Source organism: Parasteatoda tepidariorum, chromosome 5, assembly GCF_982258835.1.
Source record: "Parasteatoda tepidariorum strain Cologne lab strain chromosome 5, Ptep-v5.0, whole genome shotgun sequence".
Lineage (NCBI taxonomy): Eukaryota > Metazoa > Arthropoda > Arachnida > Araneae > Theridiidae > Parasteatoda > Parasteatoda tepidariorum.
In genome coordinates this window covers 75,379,781-75,401,905 of record NC_141759.1, presented here as the reverse complement: position 1 = coordinate 75,401,905, position 22,125 = coordinate 75,379,781, and the positions used below count along the sequence as shown (strand labels likewise).

General features: G+C 27.9%; 1 protein-coding gene across 2 annotated transcripts in view; it reads left to right on the top strand.

Moving 5' to 3' along the window:
- The window catches only part of LOC147809523 (uncharacterized), a 54,167-nt gene extending 33,207 nt beyond the window's left edge, over positions 1–20,960 (top strand). For both annotated transcript variants that reach the window (XM_087164254.1, XM_087164255.1), the window contains exon 2: positions 17,480–20,960. In XM_087164254.1, the coding sequence (XP_087020380.1) occupies positions 17,480–18,613 (1,134 nt within the window). In that variant the 3' untranslated portion in view covers positions 18,614–20,960. The remainder of the gene's footprint in view (positions 1–17,479) is intronic.
- The last annotated feature ends 1,165 nt before the right edge of the window (positions 20,961–22,125 follow it).

Here is a 22,125-nt window from a genome sequence, read left to right as displayed (position 1 = left end):
TTCAAACATACTTATCTGGTGATTTCAAACCGTAATGAATATCTATTTTGAATTCTTAAAGACAATTTCTGGTCCTCATAATAAAAAATTAATCTGCACTAAAATATTTTATTAACTATTAGCGATAAGCAAGCTTACTAAATTAAAAAATTATTGAAGTCAAAATTCATTTGAGTACTTTTCGTAAGAAAAATTTTTAATACATATAAACTGGGAAATAATGCTTACATATATATTTTGATTTGCGGAGTAGTAAATTAGAATATCGTTTCTTTATAATGAACAGTAAAGATTCCATAATTAAGGACGTTTAAGTAAATAAACCATTTTTTAGGTTTCATCAGCTTTTTAACAATTTTAGTACATAAAAACACGTTCTACTTTTGTGAAATATTTTTTATAAATAATTAAATAACTTTAATTGGGCAAATTTATTTACATTAGCAAACTGGCTGTGTAAAATATAATATTAGCACTACAAAATTATAAATTTTTAAAAAAATATATATATATTTTCGTCTAAAAGTCTTTATAAATCACTCCCCGAGTTAAGAATTTTTTTGTTTTTGTTTATGAATGAATGCATGACGACTGGTTTTTTTTATATCATTCAATTACATTACTAAAAAATAATTATATTTTTGGTTGAAAGCTAATGATCAGAAAGATTTAAAATCCTAAATAACCAACTGCAACAAATTCATTACCTTGGATACTTAAAGCAAAAATTTGAGGTTACTTTATTTTTCTACTAAATACTTACTTCTTTTAACTATCTTTATAAGGATAATGATGTTCTTTTAACTTTCTTACAGATGATATTCATACGATGAAATTCTATTTAGCTATGCATATTTATACTTTCTATGGCATTAAAATTCAGGATTTTTAAATTCTTTAACATAAAAATCGTAACTTTAACTTTAAAACTTTATTTTATTTACGTTTAAGCAACAACATTGATTTTAGAAATCCATTATTAGTTTTAAAACAGTTTTATTTAGTTTATATTTTAAATTTATACTTTAAAACACACTTATATACACGCAGTTTATATTTCAAAACATGCATCGAAATTTTTTGAAGTAACATCAGTTTTTATTTTGCTATTATTTGCATAGCTATAACACATGAAAAACGTTATTTTTTATTTTATCATTTGAAACTTGAAATATTTCATTAAATGCATAGTTAAAAATTACCTGTCTATTTTTTGTTTAAAAATCATTTCATTTATACAAAAATAAAAAATAGCAGGCTTTACCCTTTTCTTACTCCGCTCACTCCCGTAATTGCTTATCGTTCATTCATCATTGATTTTTTTTCTTTATATATACTTCCTTAAGCTGCAATATTTTTCACTTTTCGCAAAACACATAACATTTTATTTTCAAAATATACAAGTATTGCAGCTTTATGTAAGAACATTTTGCTAAGCATAATGAAATAAAGGATTTAATAAATTTGAAAAATAATTATCTGTACTTGAAAGAAAAAAAAAACTTAAGGAATTTAGATTGTGTAACTCAACTGGAAAAAAAAATGAGAAGTAATACTACTCGTTAACAAGACTTATTGAAGTTTAAACAGGGAACGGTTTTAGCGTTATTTATTAAGTTTATTGTTTTTAAAAATGTCAATATAATTATTAAGAGTGATATTAGGCAACAAACAAATCTCTCTCTCTGGCTGTCTTTCGCTACTTTTTATTGACAACAACTTGAGCGCATGTTTATAAAATAAATTTTTTATGACAATGGATAAATAGTCAATATTTAAAGCAAAAAAACTTAAAGAAAGATATAACGAATGGGTATTTAAATTTTCAATTGCTTTCAAACATATTGGAATTTCAAAACAAAATTCTTGTTAAGTTCACACATAAATCCGCCCTTTCAGCAAATTAAATTTTAACCAAGTTACCTTTCAGCCAACTACGCGAAGAAAAAGTTTTTCTTAAATTACCGCATTCTATGATAATAACATTTTTTCAAAACAAAACCATAGCTCTGTTAATAAAACCAAGTATTTAAACCATTTATTTGGTAATTTTTTTGTTAAAATGATAGCAGTTAACCGGATACTCTAGCTTTCAAAATTATAGCTCTTTTAACCTCACATTTAGTAAAAAATATAAAACTGAATAGTAAATTTTTCTGAACAAATGGTTTTTATACAGTGCTCTAAACTATCATGGTAAAATTATAAAATTTTACCACGTTTTTCGCATTTCAACTCTTATTATAAAATCTAAATTTTTTATTACTTTACCGAAAACATTACTAAACCACTTCGTTAAAAAATACTGAGCTTTTTGGTTTTTCCCTATAGCCGGAAATAAAGTAAGTTTTACAATATTTTGGTAGTTTTGATTAAATTTTCTTTTCTAGTAAACATATCAACCAATCGCAGTATTTTTTTTATTAACAATTAGTGATTTTTAAGTTAACAATCGAAATCGAAATTTTCTCTACAACTCATCATGAGAACAATCACGTGAAAAGAAAAAGAAGAAGAAAAAAGGTGCGTAAAAGGCAATAATAAAATTGCAATAAATTTTCGAACATATTTGAATACCGGTATTAATTTCAAGATCAAAATTAGCCTTTACAGAGCGCACAATTTCTAATTAGTATTTGCATTTCTGTGTTCTACAAAGCAGCCAGTACAGTATTTTTTTACACCAGATTTTGCAGATAACAATTTCCAAACTAATTATAGAATAGTCATTTTCATTTTCATCGCACTCTCTGTTCATTTTTCTGTAATCCTTTGTAATTTTATTTTATAACTGTTGTTGAACAGCCAACCCGAATTTGATCTCATGGTTACCAGTGTTCAACTTTATATCATTGTAATTTTGAATCTAAACCAAGAAATAAGAGAACTCCTGTACAAAAGTATCGGGAACGAATAGCCTTCGTGGAGAACTTTTTCATGGTGAGATAAACCACGAAAACCTCCCGTGATTAGCAAGACGAAGATGGGACTCTAATAATCCACGATGCGTCTATCACTTGGAATATTTTATGTCAGCCGGGTACGAAATTCGTATCAACCAGCAATTCTTAAGATTCAAATCCTCAAAACTCATTAGTTGGCTAGCGTTCCTTCCCCTGAGCCTCCACCGCTTATCCTTCGTAATTTGAAACTTCTAAATCTTATACTTTTTGTACAGCAAAGCAAAATGTAAAGTTAAAATAAACACCCAAAAATAGCGGAGGGGACTTCGCTCCTTAGGACTTTTTTATTCAGAGGGAAATGTATTATAGTAAATATTTCTTTCAGGATTCGGCTCAATAATTTAGTAGTTTTCCTGCCACTGTTTATGAATTTTTTCATATAAAAATTAAATAAAAATACAATATATTGATAATTTTTTGCAGAATATTTTTCTAATTAAAAAGATGAAATCCAGTTTAGAAGTATCTGAGTTAACTCCTCAAAGTAAATATACTAAAAAATAGACATTTAAGTGCATGAATTATAACAGATCCAACATTTTACGCATTTGTGTCTAGTTGAATAGTACTAATTTTTGAAGTTGCGAAATAAGAAGACTTAACAATTTTATTACCATTAATTTTCTTCCTTTTTTTAATAATTTATTAATAGTGTCTAACTTGTGCTTGAAAAAAAATATTAAACATTTCTTTAATTAGTAAAACAAATTCTAACAAGAAATTTTAAAATAATCCTACTTAAAAGTTATTACTATAATGGGGAAAAAATTACTATGATGCTTCTTCAGAGTTTCATAACAGTTAAACTTCTGTTTGCGCATTTGTTTAAGAAATATAATGTGCTTACGTTGTAAAAAAAAACCAAGATATTCAAGAAATATCGCAGTGATGCATGAACACGAAGCTTATTACAAATTTATCAGATAAATTACTCAAATTTTTGAGGGTTAAAAGAATCTAATTTCTTGTTTTTTAATGTTCTTTTTTTACCTGCACAAAAATATATATGTGTTTATATTTGAAGCATTTAAAGAAACTTGATTAATTTGTATCATGGCGTACTATAAACGTACTATATTATCTCAATAGTTGTGAAAGACTCAAATAGTCGTTCACCATGATTTAAATAATTTACAAACTTTCGACTGCTTAGATAAAGAGATGAAAGATAAAGAAAAGAACGAAAAATGATGTTGTGTAGTCTGAACATTTTAGCCAATTTAATAAATGAAATACGGTTAGAAGTTTCCACCTTAACTCATAAAAATTAGGACATTAAAAAATTAAAATGTATGAATTACAAAAGATCTAACTTTTATTGCATTTGTGTCCAGATGAGAGAAAAATTTGATTTTACTAATTTATGAAGATGCGAAATAAGAAGATTTAACAATTTCGTTACCGTTAATTTTTCGTTTATAGTTTTCTTTTTATATTTTAGCTTTCTTTATTAGTGCACGAACCACGAGATATAGCTAATTAAGTAAGCTACCGATTTATTATATCAATTGTTAAAATTAAGGAAGGTTGAAACTGATTTCTCGCTTTATAATGTTTTTTTTTCCTACAAACAAATATATCTGCTTATAATTTTAAAACACATGAATGAGAATGAATTTGATTTATTTGAATCATTTACAAACTCTTGACTGTTCAGATACAAGGGGCTTAAAAATCCAAAAAAGTGCAAAAAATTATGATGCTTAGTTGTACCCATAAATCATAAAAAGCGAGACTCTCTCCATTTTTAACAAGTTATATTACTAATCAAATAAGACTTTAATATTGAATCAAAAAATATTTTTAAAAAGTTAGAGTTTATTTATGTATTTATTTTTTTATTTACTTTTACAATTTCCCATATCCGGTTGAAAGATTTTTGTTAGATGCATAAGAAATAGAATTTTGATCTGTAAAAGATTTTTACTGTGTATTGCTTTTCGCAATCTATGAAATATGAGAATTTTGCGTTTTTCTGTTATACATTTGCTTATTTATTTTTTTAGAAAAAATAAATAGTTCAATTAAAAGCATATTGCAAACAATTGAAAACAAAATTGGTTTTATGAAAATGTTAAATAATAATAATCATCAGCAATATAAGGAAATAAATAAAAACTGAAATTTTAGTGAAGAAAAAAAAAAAATTGGAAAAGTCTAAAGTTCCTCAAGAACTCTGACCCCCAACAGGGTGGGATGCGAGAAGCGCATAACCGGACGTCGTTAACTTCTCAATTTACCATACACTAATAACAAAGAGAGGAAAAGGATCTTATTTTGAAACAGCTACATTCCATTACTCGTCCCCCTCAAAGCAAACTGTAACTAATTCTAAAATAAAGGTCTTTACTTCTTTTTGCAACAAATATTTTAATATCATGAAGGGCACACAAATACATTTACAAACTCCTTTTTATTCCTGAAATTCTATTGCATAAAATTAATTGACCATTAAAATTCTTATGATTCTCTTTTTGATATAGACTTTACATTTAATATATACAGTAAAAAATCGCTAGTTCTTACCACGTACAAAAGTGCTTGCATTACAAACTACTAATTTTAGTGCAATAATTACCAATAATACAAATTATTATAATTTTATCGAAAACTATTTAAAACAGCACTAATTCGAGGAATTAATTATCATGATGGGTCGTGTAAAGAAGGGACAGTGAGTAAACTTTGTTTTTACGAAAATAATTCAAAATAATATTTTCATTTAATATCTGTCATAGTAGCGTAAAGATTAAAGTGTTAAAATTCTGAGTAGGAAACTAAACTCCTTTAATTTTCTATTAAGATATGTATACTGAACTGCTCTAAATTGATTTTATGGGGATATTTATTTGAGCTAAGTCAAATAAAGAATAAATAAGTTAATGCGGCAAAAGAATTACGCAGCGTAAATTACTCAACGTTATGTTGAATTACAAGTTCTTCAAAATAAATATTCTACAAAAAATATGCATATCAAATAATTTTTTTTTTTTTTTTACAAAATAAAGAGTAAAAATTTAACTTAACTATGTCGTATTTGTTAAACTTCTTTATTCTTACTATAATTGCGAAATTTATTATATTTAACTGTAAATAAACTAAGAATAAGTTACTAGATATCAGATATTATTTATATAAAATTTTATTGAAAGATTGGTTTGAACTGTTTTCTAAAAACAGAATCAATTCAAAAAAAGATTACTAAAATAAAAAATTAAAAAAAAGTATGTGTTATTAAGAGAAAGAATATACAATTACAATTTTATTCGTTAATAAAATGATTAATGGAAGTTACAGAATACTATTTGTTTAATAACATGAGAGAATTGTAATTGCACTATTCCAATCACTGGATACCCATTAATCATTTGTTTTTTTGGATAGATTTTTTTTAAGGTCGTCATTAATTACAGAAGGTGTCTAAATTAATTTTTGTCCTTTTGTCAGTCAATGGGCTAAATTGATTTTTAATTCCAGCCAATATACGTTTCGCAGAAAATTCTTTTCTTTCTTCAGTATTAATATTTATATAATAATTGCTGCCAAAAAGAAGAACAATAGTTGTGTATAAGTTAATTATAAAACGAATATAAAATTGCTTTAAAGTAATTTAATGTAACACTATTAAAATTACCCTCTGGTGAAAGTAAAAAGAAAAAGGTCAGTCTGTAAAACAATGAATTCCAAGAATTTCAAAAATTATCTTCTTTATTTTTAATTATATCATTTCGAGATGCTTTTTGATTTTCGAGATGCTATCATGATTTTTTTCATGACTCTTAGAATTCTTTACTTAAGATAATAGTGTTGAAGTTAATCTAATCGATTAAATTGGTCTAATCGAAAAGTGCGAACGCATGAGAACCTAGAATAATAGCATTAACACTGACCATTCCTGAAAATTCTTTTTATATGAAGTTGGAAAAATAAACTGCATTGTTAAATTAACGTGAAACGAGCAGATATTAATAAATTTCCTTCTCTGTCAGAAAACTGAATAAATTTCCTTCTCTGTCAGAAAACTGAAAAGGTCACTGATACCGCCACTGTTTTGGGGTTTTCAACTTAACGTTACATTTTATCAAACACTGTTTGATTTAGAAACTTCAAATTACGTTAATATGTAGGAAATTGAACGGAGATTACAATGGAATTAAAAAATAATTCTAAAATTAAGTCAAGATTATTTTTACTCTTATACTTGTTAGAAAAATAACATGCGGGCCGCTCTGTGACCGCAAGAATTCAGCTGCGGAAGTTAAATTTGGTATGCTGAAAGAGCCAAATTTGTTTTTAACCGTAACATAGAGTCTTTATTTCCTTTTAGAAACTCTTATTTGTTTGAAAGTTATTACAATTTAAAAGTTTTTTTTTTTCATTTTTTCTTTAGCTAATAATTATTTATTGATTGTTGTGGAAAAAGTTTTCATTTACGCGATTTTCATAATATCCCTCTTGACTTAATATTAAAAATAATGAAAATAAAGAAAAAAATATTATATAGAAAAAGGCTAGGTGTTGCCAAATATAAAACTTCGACATTTTATACCGACATTTGAAAATATGTGTAGAATAAAGAGAAATAAGAATTGTTTCTTATATGATCGGTTAACAAGAAAAAATTACTTCTAATTTATAAATTCTTTTCATTGTGTCGCACACTCTGCCTTTCTAAAATGTAATTTTTTTAAGCGCAGTTATTTATCATTCAAATCCAGCTATCCTTTTTATTTTGTCAAAATTAACAAGTTAATATGAACTTAAATAAAAGTATAATAATTTTACATTAAGCAAATAATTTTTAATCGACTTTTCAGGAAAAAAAAACTTTTAAGAACATTGTTAAGAACAGTTTGTGCCAAATACCTCTAGTTCTGAGAGAATAAAAAAACGAATTTGCGCGCGGGCATAAACTGCTTTTTCCATAGAACATCTTCAATGCGTAATAACTCTCGGCGAGACCGTTTTTCCTTCTTCTTCATTTGTCAAAACTTAGGAATCCTTAAAATGCAACTGCTGGCAATCCAATCGTAATTTTTACTTAAAAAAGTGGAAGAAAACAATTTGTACTTGATCTTCAATTATTTCAAACTTGATGAATGAGATTCAACTACAGGGATTATCGAGCGTAGCGAACAGGTGACGGTGCCTCCATGTAGAAAACAAGGATACATAAAAATAAATTGTGTCGAACAACTATTATCAGTAAGCGTATGATTAATATTTAAAATTGTCTCTAAAAAAGGACTGTAGAAGCTGATCAATTGATAAAAATTTATCTGCTGCAGTCAAGGTATAAATTATCGTCACTATCTGAAAAACATTTAATATATTTAAATATTAGCATGTTTACGAATTATGACCTGTTTTTGAATTTTTTTTAAATTAACGTCAAACTTTAACCGGATTTCAATAAATTAGTTCAAAAAGAACTGCACTCTTTAAAAAGGAGGTATGAAAATGATTCATTGGATTCGTTTTGTACTAAGAAAATTGCCAAGTCGATTCGGCAGCATGAAATACTATTTCATTTTTCACCAGTTTATGGTTAAAAGAGCTCCACTTAGTTCTAATTACATAATCATTCAATTTCGTCTAAATAGTTATGCCTTTTCTGAAATATTGATTTGCAAATTTACCGTAAATTTAAAACTATACCTACAGTTTAATGGGACAAACAGATAAAATTTCGGTTCTCTTACCGTTATTTTAATATTTCAGCCATATTTCTGTTATTAGTTCCTAAGATTTAAAACATAGCACAATTTTAAAATTTGTTAACCCAAAACCCCTTGTGAGAAAAAAACAATGTTTTTAATTCATGTATAGGAAACATTTTGCAAATGACATTTGAAAATGATTAAATGTATGTTTATTATTTTGTATTGTTATGTTTCTTTCATTTTTCTACAACTAGGGAACATTACTGGAAAATGAGTAATTTTTCACACAATGCATTTTTATTTAAATCTTATATCGACTTCGTAGAAGAAAAAATCGGTGACTTTTTTTCAATCCTGCTGTAACTTTTGTATTTTTTCCAGCTTTAAATACAATGCTATTTTTATTAACACTTGAATTGAAGTATGTGACGAATGTAGTGTAAAGAAAGATTGAAACAGAGAAATTTAATGTTTAATTTTGTCTAATTTGCTATTTAAAGAATTTAGTTTCAAAATAAAACTCAATAACGCAATTATGGTTTTAAATAACTACTCCGCTATTTAATTGGTTAAGGCAATATGCAGTAGAACATTTCTTTATTTATGTCACATTTTATGCTAGAATAAATAGTGCAGACCCTTGCCACACATGAATGATAAATTTGCTTGACTATAGTAAGCAGAAGGGAGAGGGGGGGGGGATATTGTCTCCGCAGTGTCCTCAATTGGTTATGCCTGGACAAAAGCCGTACCGACTGTCATTCTGAGTAAATTGGCGAAATTCTATCAAAGTTAAAAGAAAGGCAACCCTACAAGACCCTACACTTTATATTTTCTGCCATCTATCCGCAGGACTCGAAAACACGTCTAAAGTAAAAAATAAAAAACAGCGCCATCTATGTATTGCATTCAAAACAGTTTTTTTTTCCTTAATGTATATAAACTATTTTAAAAATAAATTAATGCTGCATGAAAAAATATTTTTGTAATGCAAATAGTTTTGAAAGTATAATTTTAATTTTTATTTATATTCTGTATTATAAGTTTTTTAAAAAAATTATTTGCTTAATATTTTGAAGTTTAATTAATAAAAATATCCAAATGTATTTTTATTACTTAAAAACGTATATTTAAGAATAAAATTTCCTAAACAATTATTATTTTCAAGTATTGCTTAAAAGTTTAGGGGAAAAAAAGTTATTTACTTTATTAGACTAGACATTTGCTATAAACAGTCAGAAAATTTAAACACGATTTTTTTAAAATTCAAAATTCTTAAGACCATTTAAACTATTTTGAATCCAGTTTTTAAGAAGTAAGTGATTAAACTAAGATATTAAATTTGAAATGAACATTAAAATAAAAATAAAATAAAAAACAATTTATATAAATAAAACGTTTACTATTATAAATGGTATACATTCATTATTACAAAACACTTAAATTGTAATAAAAGTTAGTAAATTAATGTAATAAAAAAGCCCATCTCATTAAAAATCCTTGCTCTAAATTCAAGATATTTATAATTTCTAGGAGGATTTAAGCAATTTACAATATTTTTTTATTCATTTATTTTCTATAAATAGATTTTTTTATTTACATGAATTTTAAACTTACCTATTCATTTTTGTTTTAGAGAAGGTTTAAAAAAGGAGTCATAGTCTGGAAAAAATTTATGTTAATTTCATTTGGGGCTTACAGTAATAATTTTCAAGCGACCAAAACATAAACAATGGGAAAAGTTTTCATATCGCTTCTTCCTAAAATGACAAAAAATAGACAATGACGGACCTTTAGCCTTTTACTGCTATCATATAAATTATACTAGATTTTTTTTTTTACCATGAATTACAAAAATGATGGATTTTTTATTGAATCCTTTAACGTTAAAAATAAATGTATCGCTTATTCAATAAAAAAATAATAATAAGTCTTCAATAAGAAAAAGTCTTCAATAAGTATTCAATTCAATAAGTCTTTCTTAAGTACATGTTTAATACAATAAATTTAACAAAATTTTATAATAAACAATCGAAAAAATAAAAACTTTTTCTCAATGAACAAAGGAATTGTTCTAGTTAAAAGTATTAATATTTATTCTTATTTTTAAGGGAATATGTATTAAATATTTCTAGAAAGAAAGAATATATTATATTTCGAGTTAAAAATTATACTTCAGAAAATGATTTCAAAAAGAAAAAATAAATAATTATATATATTTATTTAAAAATTTTAATAAAATTTAAAATGATTATTTTTTAATTAAAATATTTTTTTTAAAAATATAATAGGTAATACCACATAAAGTATATTTAGATTATAGTAAAATAATAAAATTCAAGTTTTTAATATTCTATGTAAAAAATTAGCAGTTTTCAAAGAATAATAAAAGTTGTTTTTTTCCTCTCAAAAATACGGTTAACGTTTTATGGATTTTTTCCATTCTCTCCTGATTTTTTTCAAATTTTTGAGTTAAAAGCACATTTTTTACCAACTCTGCATCTATTCATTATTAATCTATTGTAACATTACACTTAATTAACGGTATACAATAAAGGTCCTGTAACTAATTAAGTGTAAGAGGCCAAACAACGGTATACAATAAAGGTCCAGTAACTAATTAAGTGTAAGAGGCCAAACAACGGTTTTATTAGAGAAGTTATTCCGCTGAGTTTGAAGAGTTATTCCGCCTCTTCCTGAAATGCCTCAAAACAAACGATAAAGGACCCTATTGTACTTGCCTTTTGCCGTTACCCTACCTAGAATGCCAGCTTACGGCCTTACGTTTGCCGTGAGGTGTGTGCTTACTGGGGAAGTAATAGTGCTTTATTACATACTCGAATTTCTTTTAGTAATTTCTGAAAATTATGAACTTAATATGAGAATTATGAACCCCTTGAAAAAATTCTGCGTACGTCACTGGTTACAGATGAATGGTTAAATAAAAGAATGATATTCTAGATTAGTTTTCTAAAATGAATTTTTTTTTTCTTGTACAGTGAGAAAGAAAAATACGCTGGATAACTTTTGATTTAATGGTCGGATGTTCACGTACTAGGGCTTAATTTTAATGATTCGAGGCCTTACTTAAGTTGCGAAATAAGACGCAAAAACGTACTTTCTCTGAATAAACATGCCTTTTTTTAGACGAATTAGGATTTCGGACCCCCAAAATAATGGGGTATTCGCAATCTGAAAAATATGGTTCTAAAAGTTTGTTCAGGAGAGCAATCGAAAGTTAGAAATACAATAAGGGGTATTGTTAATTTTACTTTTTGCGAATTTCGTCATATCTCAAATTTTTTTTAAAAGAATTGGAAACATTTTACGCACCATTATAAAATACACTTATCCAAAGACAATTCCACACAAAACGTAAATTTCAATAAATATTTATTATTTTTTATTTTTTTTAATTTAATAATAGTCGATGAAATTTTGAATTATAAGGTATCCAATTTTTACATCATTTCAAGCCATTTTTTACATTACAATAGTTCCCGAGAAAGCGAATTTTAAAAAAGTCGTATATTTAAAATTCGATTTCTCAGGAACTATTCAACCGATTTCGCTCAAATTCTGTATTTTGACACGTGAAATTAGATATTTGCTTACATTCAAATTGCGTACCTTGCAATTCAATTATTAAATAAAATGTTTAATTATTAAATAACTATTATTAAATAAAATAATAAATTTTCTCCGCAAATTATTTTTTGCGTGGATTTGTTTTTGTATAGAAACGAATTTTTTAATTGTGTGCAAAAATTTTCCATTTCTTTAAAAAATATTTCTCGAGATATGATAAAATACACATAAAATAAAATTAACATTAAGGGCTCAAAACTTTGGATTGCTCTCCGGACCAAAATTGTAGGACCATATTTCTCAGATTGCGAATACCCCTATATTTTGGGGGTGGGAAATCCAAATTCGTCGAAAAAAGAAGGTATGTTTATTCAGAGAAAGTACGTTTTTGTGCCTGATTTCGTAACTTAAAACATCGTATGCGCTAATTGAGGTCACCCGTCGAACCATAAAGATGGAGTTCTAGAACGTGAAGATCCGATCACTAGAAAAGTTATTCAAGGTGATCCTTTTTTTCAGGGCTCGAAAAACCGCCCGTCCTCGGCGGTCAAAAATACACCGCGGTCAACAAATTTCTCGAATCCAACGTCCGCGCGGACGGCCATTTTCCCGTTAATGTTCGTGATATGTTTTCAATTTTTGTTATCTTGCAAGAGTCTAGCTCCTCACTTCTAAAATGACCCTCTAATTTCGAAATACTGCAACATACTGCGCATGGTGGAATTGTGGTTTCTCTGTCTTGGAGTACTGCAGCGGTTGAAAGGGGCTTTTGAGCAATGAACATAAAAAAAATTAAAAAAAACACATTACGTACTTAAACAACAAGCGTCAACCGCAATTATGAACATCTACCTAAATGGAAGACCTCTTTCAGATTTCTGTGCGGAAACCTCTGTAAATCATTGGCTTGATTGTGGAACTGGCAAACGTCATATTTGATTCATTTAAAAAACGCCGTACCATCGGATAAATTGACATGATAATTGACAGATAACTTGACCTTTGTTATTTAAATTATTTCATTAAAGAAATAAATTATTTCATTAAAGAAATACTAGGTTTTACTATTAGTAACCTATCATTTATTTTATTACTGTATAATGTTATCCTAGTATTTGTAATCCTAGTAACTAGTAATTCATTGTGTAATTTATATAAATGTTAGTAATAAATAAGAGAAAACTATATTTTTATTTATTTAGAAGGGACGAGTAAAGTTTCAAAGGAGGACGGGTACATTGTTGGACAAGCCGTCCTCGGGGACGGGTAAAATTTTTGAGTTTTTTCGAGCCCTGCTTTTTTTTCCTTTTTTTTCCGTCGCATTATACGTATCATCACTGATATACTTAAAATGTAACAGAAAGACTTCGTTAACATCAAATGTAAAATTATTTCCGTCGACTCAACTTTGCTTCTAAATTAACTTTAAACAAAAATATTATTAAAATTTAGTGGCAGTCGGAAGTTATCTTTCACCTGCAAAATAAATTCTTATTCTGAAACACATATTCTATTAATATTTTCTTTTTCTTTTTTAATAAAAAAAGTAAAAGAGAACGTTCTTTTTACCGAATTGGACCTCAATGTCTTCTTAAAAGAACAGCTCATTTAAACCCATTAGTGAGCAGGAAATTTTATTTTTTTGGAAAGAAGTAACGCGTAAAACCAATGATCGTTTAAAAAAGCAAAACGATAAATAATCCAGATAATATAAATATTCTTCTTCTTTATTTAAATTCTCTATCCCATTCATCATAAAATTACATACAGTAAGATAAAATACATTGAATTGGCAGACATTGTGGTAGCCATAAAAAAAAATCAAGCCGTTTGCTTGTGAAATAAAACAATGAAAAAATTCAATACCACAAATTGACGTCTTTTGCATAACATTAGAAATATTAATTGTAGATTAAAAATTAGATAAAACATGATTTGATATGTACAATGATTTTCGAAAAATGAAAGACATAATTGATGAAAATAGATTAATCATACCTTGATACATGATAAAATAACATATTTGGAGAAAATGCAGTAAATATATTTTATCGGAGAAATATTGCTCATTAACTACAATAAAATTTGCAAAAGAATTTAACGAGCATAAGTTGATAAATATATATGCATAAATTGGCTATATCAGAAAATAAATTGGAATATAATTTAATTTAAGTAAAACTCTGCTTCAAAAAAAAGTTCAGTGAGTTTAACTTAAGAGTCTTAAAAATAAAAACCGAACTCACTGAGATTAAGATGTTTCCCCGATGATCTCCCGCAGAAGACGGAGCACTTCTTCATTTTTGAGCAATTCCTGTAATTCTTTGATTAATGACACTAATCGGCGAGCAAGTTTAGGCGTCGAATTTGAGATAATATAAATATAGACACATAGCTGCCAACTTGTACAGTCGTTGAGAAAATTTTCTTAGTGGTACCAACATTATAGCGTTTTAACGTATTAAATAATCAACTTAAACTTTCAAGAAGAAAAAACAAATTAGACCTACAATGACAAATCAGTTTTTAAAAAATATGATGATTCCAACGTTGATTTACTATCACTTTGTATAATCCTTCAGCGACTGTACAAATTGGCATGTATGTAAACAGTTTTATTAGGAATTTTACACCTATGATAAAGTATTTTAATATATTTTGATTTTCTTGTTGTAATTTCGTCCTAGTCTTTTGATTTTATTGGGCACCAGGGCAGCGAAGCGACCCTCCTATAATTTCGTAAACCTTCATCTATCATAATCATTGATTTATTTATATATGGTGTTGGTAAAAACAGTTGTTAACTAAATTTATAGTTCCAAAAAAGAAATAGTAAGTTTAAATTTCGAAAATTATAGATACCAAACAACATATACTCTCTGCAAAAATGTTTTTTCCCATTTGTGGATAAATTCCAACTCAATCGAGATTGTAAGTTGATGTAACCTTAAACGAACAGAATTCTGATGTCTCCTATGAGTCACCATCATATATGGCACTACTTTTACTTTCGTTACTTGAATCGCCGGTACAGGTAAAAAGTACGTACTTTTACTTGTACTTCGTTACTTTTTAAATTTAGTACTTTTATTTGTACTTTAGTTACTTTTTTAGGGAAAAAGTACAAGTATTTGTAACGGAAATGTCGAATGAAATCGTTACTTTTTTCTAAAACTTGGTAAGCTTTCTTAAAAAAAAATTAAATTAAAAAAAGTTTGCTGCGGGTCTTGTACCTTGCATCAAATTCAATTGGTTGGAAAAAAAAAGCTAGGGAGGAGGCTACAAAAAAATTGGAAAGAATTGTCCAAGCTGAACACCCTGCTATAACTGATAACGTAACAGGAAAAAAACCGGGGATTTTAAATTTTCTGAAACTGAAAATATCATGCCAATCACCAGCGACAGAAGAATTTATGGTATCCATGAGCTCAAAAGTAGAAACGGAAAGCATATCAATTTTTAATCGATATCCAATCGTAAAAAAAATTCTATGTGAAATATAATACTACAGTACCTTCTAGTGCTGCCGTGGAGCGCTTATTCAGTGTGACTAAGCACGTTCTGAGAAATTCTCGCAGCAGACTCAGTGACACCACTTTCGAAAAGCAATTATTTTGCAAAATGAATAAAAATATTAATTAGCAAGTTATTTTCATTCATTTTCGAGTTTTATGCATTTTTTTTAATACTTTTTAAATAAAAAATGTTGGATTTTGTTATTACGTTTTTCAATTTTCTTTTTGAACTTACTAATAATACATTTTTGTCTCAATACATTTTTTACTAAATACATTTTTACCTAGTTAATTTTTTACTAAAATTATGTTTATGCCCGACCTTGTCAAACAACGCCCAGTCAAATCTCTAAGAACTTCAGAACTATTTGTGCTATTGAAAACTATTAAAATTACTATTTTAACTCTTGAAAACTCGAAGGTATTAATTTAGCCGCTGATACTAAAATTCGTTTACAAATTTAAATTATTCCGTTAGGCAGAAATGTTCGGAAAATGATTTTCTTCCATGACTTCAGCATTAGTTATTGTTACAAATAAAACTGTAGACTGTTCTGTTTCGACTTATACTGCACATTCAATTATTTTTTACTAGCTCAAAGATCACAAAGCTATCTGAAACCCCGTGTTTGCTTTGTTTATGTTTGTGCTTTTAAAAGGCGTTTTTATAGAGTAAAACAATTTTAAATCAATGGTAATTTAAATAAATAAAAATAATAAACTAAAAATTAAAATTAATAGATAAAATTTCTTTTTCTTGCAAATCCATAAAAAGTTTGATATTAGAATTATATTTGATTTTAAAATTATATTATACGATTATATTATAAAATTATATTATAAAATTATATTATAATATTCTTCCGAATTTAAAAATAAATTAATGACCATAACTTTCAAAATTAAAAATAATTAACAACAATTTTGCAAAAACATTAAAGAACATAATAATATTATTCAATAAAATTTTAGCTTACATTGAATTTTCGATTTCCTAGAAATGTACTTTTAAATCGTTACTTTTTTTGTTTAGTACTTGCACTTTTACTTGTACTTTTCACTCGTTACTTTTTGAAAGAAGAACTTTTTACTCGTTACTTTTTAAAAGTAACGTTTCCATACATGGTCACCATCAACAGTCACCACTATAAAGTTGAAAATTTTTTTATACCTCAATAATTAGTAACTAAATTATTTTAAGAATTTAAAATATATATAAAAAAGGGTATTATATTCTTTTAGTGTTTCTTTTAGTTCAAAATAAGTAATTGAAATGCAAAGAGTCGTAATCTAACCAACACTTAAAAACAGGCTTATTAAATATATGTTTAAATTATTTAAATATCATGATAATCCAAATCATTTCAATCAGCATTTATCTAAGCGAGAATAAAGAGTGAAAATTTAAATTTAGCTTCTATACAATGTATGAAAATAAAATCTTCCGGAAAATAAAGAAAAGTTCAGAATTGGCAGGTATGATGCTAAATAACATAAAAAACAGGATATACTTGAAATGCGTATAAGTTGACATTAAATTGCTGTTAGCATTACAAATGCAGTGGAAACAAAAGATAAATTAACAATACTAGTAAAAAGGCCATGTTAAGCATATATATATATATATATATATATATATATATATATATATATATATATATATATATATATATATATATATATTATTATTATTATTATTATTGTTATTAACAAAAATTTATATTTATAAGTTTATTTCTATTCTTTCTAGATGAAACCAATCATGCAGTTTCAATTGAAAACATTTTCAATCATGGTTATGATAGTTTTGTCCGGGTCTTTCAAAAAATTGGAATGTTGGGGCAACTCATTCGTAGATGTCACATACGAAGACATCGATGCATTAAATGCAACATGCGGTGGTTTAGACTCTTGTGAACTGCCGAGAGATCCCTATTCTCTTGGACACTGCAGCTGTGACAGGTTCTGCAGTTTGTTGGGAACATGCTGCATAGACTCTAGATATAGAGACACATATCCTGAACCTTTGAAACACATCGAATGTTTCTACATCCATTTTAGAAAAATGCACCATAATATACCTATGATAAGAAGTTGTGATCCGGATGTGGAAACTGATGAAGCTACCGAGAAACTTTGCAATAGCGATGGCGAAGAAACAAGTGATCCCTTTTTGGAAATACCTGTTACTGATCCAATAACTGGTATTTCATATAAGAATTACTATTGCTTTGCTTGCAACAAAAACTATGGTGGAGAAGAGCCAATACTATGGAATATAGAACTAGACACTAAAGCTGTACCATTAGTAGGTTCCTCAACACGAAACCTGCAATACGACCAATCCAGGCTATTATGGGTTCTGAAGGTTACTAATTCAACATCTGTTCCAAGTCTGAGTTATGATAATACCCGAAAAACTTGGGTTATGGATCACAACCAGGAGAATACCACCGACGTCTATTTTACTGCATCTCTTCCGGAAGAGTTAAAAAACGTTACACCTGTTTGTTACGATATGGTTGACCCGATTATTTCGGAATGTGCATCGAATTGGACAGATGACAATGTGAAAAAGAAGTGCATGGCTTATATGGCTGTGATTTCCATCCCGGTACATGATCCTAACTTCAAACGCTCTCCTCCTACCTACAAACACTATCATAATCCACATTGCGCCCTTTGCAATTATGAGAGTATGGATGACCTGAGCTGTCACGTAGAGGAATTTAGAATCTATTATGCTCTGGATCATTCCCAAGTTTATTTACTTAGATTATTCTCTCTCCAAGACAGAACAACAAAAACTTGTGCAGACTTTATGGTGTATGATCATTTTTCAAACAAGTGCAGAAGAGTATATAGATCAAAGAGGCGCACTTAAATCATAAATACAGGGTGCTCTCTGACTACAGCATTTAACCATCACTTCCTAAATCAGAAAGTCTCCAAACTGCATTTTATAAGTAGACTACGCAGATTATTTTAAAAATGAACCAGTTTGAGCGCATGATCCCAAATTCTATTTTAAAATTAATTGATAGCAATTTAACATATATATTTGAGAATTGAGTCTGTAATGTTTTTACAAGTCAATAAGAGATACCAATCATATTCACAAATTTGAAAAAAAAATTTAGTCAAATATTTGCAACCACTTTCTAACTTTTAATAGATTTGCTATTAAAAGGCTGTTTCGTAAACTAGTTTATCTGCATAGTGATCTAATCGGATTACCTACAAAAAACCGCGTGGAGGCTTTCAGATATAGGAGGCGTTGATTTAATACGCAAGGAAACTGAGCCAACGCCTTCTATAATTGAAAGTTTCCACTTTTTATAAGTCCGATCAGACCACTATGAAGGTAGACAAGTTAACGAAAGAGCCATTTAATTAAAAATCTAGTAAAAATAAGGAAGTGGTAGCAAATCTAAAAATCTGTTTAATTTTTGAAAATGATAGGTCTGTCTTATTTACTTGTCAACCTCTATAGACTCAATTCTTAAATATATATGATAAATTTCTCTCAATTACTTTTGAAAAAGAATTGGGATTCAAGCGCACAACTGGTTTACTTTTTAAATAATCTGCACAGACTATTTATAAAATACAGTGTTGTGGCTTTCTGATGTAGGAGGTAATGACTGAGCTCAGCAAATATGAAAGTTTACTGGGGTTACAGTACTTTAATGTCACGAGGACAACAAAGACCACTAAACTCTTTTCCCAATACTAATTTTAGTTTCCAAGGGTCACATTTTAAGCGTGTATAAAGTAGAATTTAAATAAGAAATCCTTTAGAAAAATGAAATTATTTCTGATTTATCGGAGGCGTTAAATACTTATGTTTGATTTTGATCTTCTTTACCTTGACCGGCAAAATTAATTTGAAATTTTAAACATTCTTTAACAAATAAATATATTTTGCTTAATGTTAACCAATTTTTTTTTAAATTGCCTTAACGTCCTATACCAGAAAATTCTAAATTTACTATAATAAATTTCATCTGGTCATCTTCAACTGTATTCTCCTTGTAAAATATTCCCTTTTCTGTTTCAATAAACGAGTAAGTCAGAAAATTGGCCTCCAAAACCGTAAGATTTTTTCGAGAAACTTCCATGACCTTCCGCAGGCCAACAGGGCGATAGGATCTTGGAACTAGTTCCCCTTTTTTTTTAAATTTTTGAAGTTATACTTCTTATGCGACTTCCAACGAGGTTGCGTTAAACGTTTAACGCAACATTTTTATTGGCCGGGAAATCACGTGGTAGGATCCAGTTTTCCCTCATTCATTTCCATATTGTTCTGGTTCTCACTAGCATAAAAATAATAAAAGTCATAAAAGTATTGTTTTTGTATAAATATTTTTTTTAGTTTGTTTTGATACACATATAATTTAATAGGGTAGTATTTTTTATTTTCAAATTTAGTGGATAACAATTGTAAAAAATGAGTGAAAACAACTCCACGAACGATGAGACGGATTTAAGGTTATGTCAAGGATGTCTCTTGTGAATATCAATCGATTGTTAGGTTTTCTCTTCTGAAATTACATTATAACGCATTTACATACATTATTAATACAAATACATTTTCCAGGGCAATACGATGAGGCAACCACAGGCACTTCCACTGTTTCAAGAGGTCCACAAGGGAAAAATGCACAATATTACCGTGATTACAGAGCACGGAAGCGAGCGGAGCAGGAAAAAGAGTCGTTGAATAGAACTAGTGATCCTTCTACGACTGCTGATTCCTCTACAATTAACGTTGCGAAGTTTAACTTCTTCCGCGCGGAGGGACTCCACGCACTATTTTTTTTCACTTTTATCATCTTTTAGATCTTTCTCCAAATTATCCCATGTTTCTTTAGAAATTTCAATTACTTCATGTAAATATTTTCCACGTTCAGAAATCTCATCTTGTTAGGTACAAAAATTTTTCTTCCGGGGATAAACACAATTGTATAGAAAAGTAAATTAATGCAGTTCCAGTATAATAAATTTAGTCTTTAATATTGATATCTATAAGAATTACAAATCAGGAAACAAGTTTATTCTATTTCTAATTATTATTTTTTACCCTGAATGGTTGAAATAGTTTGAATTGTTGCTTAAACTATTCTAATCACATATATTAAATCTCAAGATCGCGACACACTGTGATTTTAAACATACTTTACTTCCTGAAATAAAAATGCAAAATCAGAATAAAATGTATTATCCTGTTTTCTCTTACTTTCACTCATAAATGTTTTGAGCAGTGCATTTATTTTAGCCTTTAGTTATAATATCACTACTAATATAAACCAAATATTGAAATTTTTCATCTGGCATTGACATCAGACACGAAGCTAAAATAGAAATTTGAATGCATTGGCTAGTAATTTCGATTAAAAGATTCTAGGTTAGCTGACCAAAATCAAGCAAAAAAAACTTAGTAAAATAAGATCTTAAAAACCCTCATTTTCTAAAATACTACTTACAACTTTCCTTAACTTAGTTCTCCTAAGTTCTTCAATTATGGATTCACTATTACTTTCAGAAATAATGTGAAATTAAAACATTCTTGGTACCATTGTTTTATAATAAAAGCATGAATCTCTCAACCATCAAACAAAAGATTTTTTTACAAAATAAATATCTACTAGATTTTATTGCTTGATTATCTACTAGATATTATTGTTTAAAAAACAAAGCTGTTTTTCCTTTAATTGACACCTTACTTTTGCGAAATCTATTAGCTGGATTGGATTTCTGGTCATCTAATTTCACCTACTACAAATCAAGTAGGTTAGAGATTCCGCGCAATAAATATAGTTTTCAATATTCATATACCAAAATATCTTTCCAATATCTTTGTTAAATTTGTTCCAAAAAAGTATTTTTCTTTTAAAATTATTCCGATTATAAACTTTAATAAACATTTTTCCCTCAAACAAAAAAGTAGCAGACAACAAAATACCTTGAAATAATAAGATGCAAACGATTTGAATGAAATAAAACACGTGATTATGTATTTTTAAATCGCATCTAATGAGACTTTCCGTCAAATTATTTATATTCTTTTTCCTTGAAAACCGGAAGCTATTACTGAGATGAGAATGGCACAGTTAACAAAGATTCAATTTACTCAAATTATTACTATAATCATCGTAATAGTTCTTTAAAAACCTATCTTTGTAGCCTTGAAAGTAAACTATCTATCAATGTAATGTATTTATAATTAAGAATAAAAAAGATACAATGTCCGGTTTTAGATGTGCCAGGTTTACATGTCTTTGACGATAATCGAACCCAGATACCGTCGGAATTCTCGAAACCGAGCTCGTTTACATTGTCTTAAATATTACTGAAATTCGCATTGCGCCATTTGTAATTATGAGTATATGGATG